The following is a 7,407-nucleotide window of genomic DNA, read 5'->3' as shown; positions in this document are numbered from 1 at the left end:
CATGCTTCAGCTCTTTTGCTTGTTGTCTCTTTTTAACTGTTGTCTTGTGCTTTTTCATGGCTAACTGTATGGATCAACAATAGCCGAGTCATCATTTCTCTAGCAATTACGAACATTCCTCTGAAACACTGCTTCATCCAGTACTTAATTTTCTGTGAATGGGATTCACACCCCTCAAATGAATTCCTCATTATTTATATAGGTCAAGTAATTTTAAATATACTTCTTGAATATGTTTTCTTTATAATGTTATCCTGCTAAATTTGTAGTAATCTGCTACAACTGCAATAGGAAACTAATACAGACAGTGTGAGAAAACAGTGGGAATGAATAGATTTTACACACATAATCAAGTCGATTTGCCAATACCTATCCTATTCCCAGCCAAGAATAATAATTCTTATAATGCAAAACTAACAAAGTAGCTATGCACTGGGTGTTCTCGTGTCCATCATTGTCCTCTGATTTTGAGATTTACTAAAAAAAAAAAACAGGAATGTGAAGTGAAGATATGACTGTAAATAGATCATAGATGCCTGTTCCATGTTTTATTGATGTGATTAGAATTGAAAAATACAGTGATACATTAACAGATGCAGATGATTTATGTGTGAATACTTACTTATTTCTGATTTGTTTCCCTAGTAGCATAAACATTTCACAGTACATGAATGTATTGGACCAAAACATTGTACCCAGGATCACAGACAGAACTTCTTCAATACCTCGTGAAGATCTCAAATATAATTTCATGTGTTTAAGTATTAAATAATATTGACTGACAACATTTTTTTCTCTCTCACTTCCTTGGCTTGTCCCGTTCTTTTCTTCTTCATTTTCTCCTCTTTCTTCTGCTCCTTTTTCTCCTTCTTGCTCTTCTGTCTCTCTCTGTCTCTTGTTTTTGCTGTACTTAATGATGAATTTTTCAACGGTCTCGACATTTGTTCTACTTGGATTCGGAGGGGGTCCAGGGATGCAGGCAATACTATTTCTGATCTTTTTGATCTTGTATGTTTTATCTGTGGTTGGGAACTTTGGCATGATCGTAATTATCAGGGTGTACTCCCACCTCCACACCCCGATGTATGTCTTCCTCCAAAGTCTTTCCTTGTTGGACATCTGCTATTGTTCCACAATTGCACCTCGGGCTCTGGTGAACTTCTTGCAGAAAGACCACACGGTTTCCTTTGGTGGGTGTGCAGCACAATTTTTCTTCCTGTCTCTTTTCGGTACCACAGAGGCCTTCCTCCTGGCTGCTATGGCCTATGACCGCTACATAGCCATCTGTAACCCCCTACAATACTCTGTGAGTGTGTCTCACCAAGTCTGTGTATGCTTAGTGGTGGGGTCCTACTTATGGGTTTTAGTGAATGCTGTCACTCAAACAACAATGACTTTCACATTGCCCTTTTGTGGGTCCAATGAGATCAATGACTTTTTCTGTGACGTACCTCCACTCTTGTCCCTCTCATGCTCAGATACATTTATAAACCAATTGGTTCTTCTTGGTTTATGTGGCTCCATTATTGTCAGTACATTCCTGATTGTATTGGTCTCATACATCTGCATCATATCAGCAATTCCGAGGATCCGTACTGTGCAGGGACGCCAAAAAGCTTTCTCCACCTGTGCCTCCCACCTAACTGGGGTGTGCTTGTTTTTTGGTACTGTTTTCTTCATGTATGCACAACCCAGTGCCATCCTCACCATGGATCAGAGTAAAGTGGTGTCCATCTTTTACACTATCGTCATCCCTATGTTGAACCCCCTGATATACAGCCTGAGGAACAAAGATGTCAAACAAGCTCTGAGGAGCAGCAGGCAGAAGCTCTCTTTGTGATTCCTGTGGCTGTGAATCTCTTAAACTGTACTGGACTTCTCTGGAAATCATTGCTACTAAATGGATTATGTTTTTCAAATCTGGCATTCATGAGTTTTTTTAGTTTAACTATTGAAGTCTGTGATCTAGAAGGTAGAGTCTATTTTAATTATATTTAAATGTCTACCGACAAACAGAAATCTAGAACTTATGCTAAATAAAGTGTTGTAAACTGGAAAAACAGATGATTGAATGGATACAAACTGCAGCACTCTTCTTCAAAGTTCTTCCATCTCATGTGTCTAGCATCAGCTTGTGAGAATTTCATACCTTCCACATCCTCATTAATTTTGGTATAGTCCATTTTCTTTTAGTCATTCTTGTAGTAGTGTGGTGTTCTCATTGTGGTTTTGAGATGCATTTCATAAATGACAAATAATGTTGACCATCTTTTAAGGTATTTATTTTTCATCTGTACATCTTTGCTTGGTGAAGTATCTGCTCAAATCATCTGCTCATTATTTTTCATCAGAATGTTAATATTATTATTATTGAGATCTGCAAATTCTTCATGTCTTCTCAATGCATGCCTGTTATGAGATATATGATTTGCAAGTATTTTCTCCTAGGCACTGACTTATCTTTGAATTACCTTAAGAATGTTCTTAAATGAGCAGACATTTAAAGTTTAATTAAATCCAATTTTATTTATAAATCATTTTTCCCATTGTCCTATCTAAAAAGTCTTTGCCTAACTCAAAGCCACTAAAGTTTTCTCCCATAAGTTTTATAGTTTTAGCTGTAAATCTGTATGCTGAGCAAATAGTCCAGTAATCTGGCATATATGAAGAAGAACAAGACATTAGATTTGGAGGAAGACCCATTAACAACCTGTAATGGGCAGATAACACAACCTTGTTTGCTGAAAGTGAAGAGGACTTGAAGTACTTACTGATGAAAATCAAAGACTATAGTCTTCAGTACGGATTACACCTCAATATAAAGAAAACATAAATCCTCACAACTGGGCCTATAAGCAACATCACAATAAAAGAAGAAAAGATTGTAATTGACAAGGATTTGCTTTTATTTGGATGCACAAATCAATGCCCATGGAAGCAGCAATGAAGAAATCAAAAAATGTATTGCATTGGGAAACTTTGCTGCAAAACAACTCTTTAAAGTGGTTAAAAGCAAAAATATCACTTTGAGAAATAAGGTGTGCCTGAATCAAGCCATGATGTTTTCAATTGCCTCATGCATGCAAAGGCTAGACAATGAATAAGGAAGACCAAAGAAGAACTGATGCCTTTGAATTACGGTGTTAGGGAAGAACATTGAATATTCCACGGACTGACAGAAGAACAAACTGTCTTGGAAGAAGTACAGCCAGAATGCTCTTTAGAAGTGAGAATGGCAAGACCTAGTCTCACTTACTTTGCACATATTATCAGGAGGGGCTGATCCCTGGAGAAGGACATCATGCTTGGTAGAGGGTTGGTGAAAAAGAGGAAGACTCTCAACGAGACACAGTGGCTCCAACAATGGGCTCAAGCATAAAAACGATTGTGAGGATAACTCACACCTGGGCAACATTTTGTTCTGTTACACAAGATCACTAAATTTTGGAGCCAACTCAAAGGCACCTAACAACGACAACAACAACAACAACAGGTATAAATTTAGGTCTATGATAACTTGAGTTAATTTTTTATGTGATGTGAAATCTAGATTTTTTTTCACATATTCAGAATCATTTCTTGAAAATACGATCCTTTATCCATTGACTTGCTATTTATTGCTCCTTTGTAAAAAGTCAGTTGCCCATGTATATGTGGACCTATTTATGAAATTTGTATTGTCTTCCATTGATATATATATATATTAATCTTTATACCAACACCAAACACTCTTGATTGCCATAACTTTACAAACCTTCAAATTAGACAGTGTATCTCATCCAACTTTTTTATTCTTTTAAAAATCTATTTTGCCTATTTTATTTATTTCAATTCCCATATGAATTTTAGGAAGTTGCCTTTTTCAACAAAAAAAAGGTATTGGAATTTTCATTGGGATTCAGTTTAATCTGTACATCTATCTGGAAATAAATGCCACCTGACATCTTAACAATATTGCGATTTCCAACCCACTAACACAGTTTCTCTCTCCAATTATTTAAAACTTCTATAATGCCTCTCACGGGCAGTTCTACTCTGTCCTATAGGGTCGCTATGAGTCGGAATTGACTTGACAGCACTGGGTTTGGGTTTATAATGCCTCTCAGCTTTGTTTGTTTTCAGTTTACAAGTATTTCACACTTTCTCCCCCCAAATTAATCCATAGTATTTAACATTTTTCTAGCTGCTTTAAATTATATAATTTTTGTAATTTCAGTTTATGTTTGTTCATTACCAGCAAATGAGAATTAAAATTAATTTTATGTATTGATCTTGTATCTTTCAAACCTGCTAATGTCAGTTATTTTTTTAATGTCAGTTATTAATTCCACCAGATTTTTGTAGATTTTATCAGATTTTCTACATAAAGAATTACATTATCTAAAGTATGGCTTTATTCCTTCCTTTCCAATATGATGACTGTCTCTCTTTTTATTGATTTTTTTTTTCTTTTTCAGTAGGATTCCTTTATTTATTTGTTTTTCCGTATATTTTCTTGCACTGGCTATACCCATTAGTACAATTTTGAATGGCAGTGATGAGAATAGAAATCCTTGTCTTGTTCCTGATCTTAGGGGGAAAATATTCAATGTTCTAATATTAAGCATAATGTTAAGCTGTAGAATTTATACATATAGTCTTCCTGTTGAGTAAACTCATTTCTATTGCCAGGGTTTTTTTTTGTTGTTTTAAATCAAGGATGCCTTTTTCTGAATCTACTATGATGATCACTTTTTTTTCCTTTTTAATTTTGTTAACATTGTTAATTAAACTTTTTTTTTAATATTAAACCAAATACGCATTTTTGGGGTAAATTCATTTAGATATATTAGTATCCTTGTATATGTTTTAGATTAAATTGGGTAAAAGTTTATTTAAAATATGTTAGAATCAATGTTCATGTGGGATACTCATTTTTTAATTTACTTTCTTTATATGTTTTGACTGGATCTAGTATCAGGTTAATGCTAACCTCATGGAATTATTTGCCAAGAATCCCCTTCTCTAAATTTTTATAAGATTCATTGCAAAATTGGAATTATTTCTCCCTTAAATTTTGATAGAATTCGCCAATAAGGCATCTTCCTAAATGTTTATTAAAATTCACCAAAGAAGGTAATAAAGTTTTTTTTAATCTACAATTAAAATTTTTAGATAGATATAGTGATACTCATGCTATCAATATCTTCTTGCATAAAATCTAGTAACTTATTTATTTCTAGGAACTTTTTCATTTAAACTAAGTTGTCCAAATCATTGGCCAAAAACAAACAAACAAAAAAACCCTAGAGTTCTGTTTCTGTCCTTTTAATATACACAGAAAATATCAGTATGCCCCTTTTCTTATCCAAAATGTTGGTGGTTTGTGTCTTTTTTTTTTTTTTTCTGAGCAGTTTCCCTGGAAATTTATCTATTTTATTGATTCTCTCAGACAACCAGCTTTTGGTTTCATTGATTTTATCTATTGCTTTCCTATAGTCTATTTAATAAATTTTCTCTTCAACATTAATCGTTTCATTTCTGTTTACTTTCAGTAAATTTACTTTTATTTTTCTCCTTATTTAAGGTTGAAGCTGTGGTAGTTGATTTGAAAGTGTCCTTTTTGTATTTTTTCTAACAGAGCTAGAAAATTCCATTAATTAATTCTCCTAATAGATGCTGTAGAGTCTGCCTCAAATTTTTATTTTTTATCCGATTCCAAATATATTCTAATACATCTTTTGATTTCTTCTTTGACCCATGGACTGTTAAAAAAGTGGTAAGACAATGGATTCATACACATTACAGCAAAAGTACAAGTGACAAAAAGATTGTAAGAATCAAAAAATTATGCTAAAATGACATCATCAAGAATGTGAAAATTCAACGCATAGAAATGACAAAGAATTTGTAAATTATATATCTGTTAAGAAACTTGTATGCAGAATATAAAGAGAAGTCTTAAATTTGACAATATAAAGAAAAAACAATCCTTTAAAAATTTTATGTTTTAAATTGTACATGAGGGTCTTTGATCCACTTGGAGTTATTTTTTGGTATATTGTGTGAGATATGGGTCTAACTTCATTCTTTTACATGAGTATGTAGAGAAATCAAAACCCTCATCCATTACTGGATGTTATTGTTGCTAGGTACTATTAACTTGGTTCCAATTCATAGCGACCCTCCGACCAGCAGAATGAAACACTGCCTGGTCCTGAACAATCCTTACAGTTGTTGCTATGCTTTGAGCCCATCTTGCAGTTCCTGTATCAATCCATCTTGTTGACCGTCTTCCTCTTTTTCCCTGACTTTACGAAGCATGATGTCCTTCTCCAGGGACTGGTCCCTCCTGATAACGGATACAAAATATGTGAGATGAAGTCTCGCCATCCTTGCTTCTAGGAAGCATTCTGGCTCTACTTCTTCCAAGGCAGGTTTGTTTGTTCTTCTAGCAGTCCACGGTATATTCAATATTCTTCACCAACACCATAATTCAAATGCATCAATTCTTCAGTCTTCCTTATTCATTGTCAAGCCTTTGCATGCATATAAGGCCATTGAAAATACCATGGCTTGGGTCAGGTGCACCTTACTCTTCAAAGTAGATGATTTTGCTTTTTAATACTTTAAAGAAGTCTTTTACAGCAGATTTGTCCAATGTAATACATCGTTTGATTTATTAGCTGTTGCTTCCATGGGCATTGATTGTGGATCCAAGTAAAATGAAATTCTTGACAACATTGATCTTTTCCCTGTTTATCATGACGTTGCTTATTGGTCCAGTTGTGAGGATTCCTGTTTTCTTTATGTTGAGGTATAATCCATAGTGAGGGTTGTAGTCTTTGACCTTCATCAATAAGTGTTTCAAGTCCTCTTTACTTTCAGCAAAAAAGGTTATATTATCTGCATATTGCAGGTTGTTAATGAGTCTTCCTGCAATCTTGATGCTGTGTTCTTCTTAACTTTGTCCAGTTTCTCAGACTATTTGCTCAGCATACAGATGGAATAAATGTGTTGAAAGAATACAACTCTGATGACATCTATCCTGATTTAAAACCATTCAATAACCCTTTGTTCTGTTTGAAAGATGGCCTCTTGATCTATTTGCAAGTACTGCATAAGCATGATTTAGTTTTCTGGAAGATCCATTCTTCTCAATGTTATCCATTGATTTGTTATGATCTACACAGTGGAATGCCTTTGCATAGTCAATAAAACACAGCTGAACATCTTTGTGGTATTCTCTGTTTTCAGCCAAGACCCATGAGACATCAGCAATGATATCCCTCATTCCACATCCTCTTCTAAACCCAGCTTGCATTTCTGGCAGTCCCCTGTTGATATACTGTTGTAACAGTTTTTGGATTATCTTCAGCAAAATTTTACTCTATTGCTGGTGGGAAAAAAAAAAAAAACAGTACAGTG

The 7,407-nt window shown here is 34.4% G+C and overlaps 1 protein-coding gene across 1 annotated transcript; it reads left to right on the top strand.

The window, feature by feature from the left end:
- Window positions 1-385: 385 nt before the first annotated feature.
- On the top strand, window positions 386-2,694 carry LOC100664232 (olfactory receptor 9S13-like). The gene has a single exon (XM_023541852.2). The coding sequence runs from the start codon at window positions 914-916 to the stop codon at window positions 1,838-1,840; it is 927 nt and encodes a 308-aa protein (XP_023397620.1). The 5' UTR covers window positions 386-913; the 3' UTR covers window positions 1,841-2,694.
- The last annotated feature ends 4,713 nt before the right edge of the window (window positions 2,695-7,407 follow it).

The sequence above is a fragment of the Loxodonta africana genome, unplaced genomic scaffold (assembly GCF_030014295.1).
Source record: "Loxodonta africana isolate mLoxAfr1 unplaced genomic scaffold, mLoxAfr1.hap2 scaffold_55, whole genome shotgun sequence".
In the NCBI taxonomy this organism is placed as follows: Eukaryota; Metazoa; Chordata; class Mammalia; order Proboscidea; family Elephantidae; genus Loxodonta; species Loxodonta africana.
This window is presented reverse-complemented; position numbering and strand designations above follow the sequence as displayed.

Excerpts from the sequence above, each read along its gene's own strand:
- LOC100664232 (XM_023541852.2), top strand. The coding sequence starts at position 914 with ATGATGAATTTTTCAACGGTCTCGACATTTGTTCTACTTGGATTCGGA.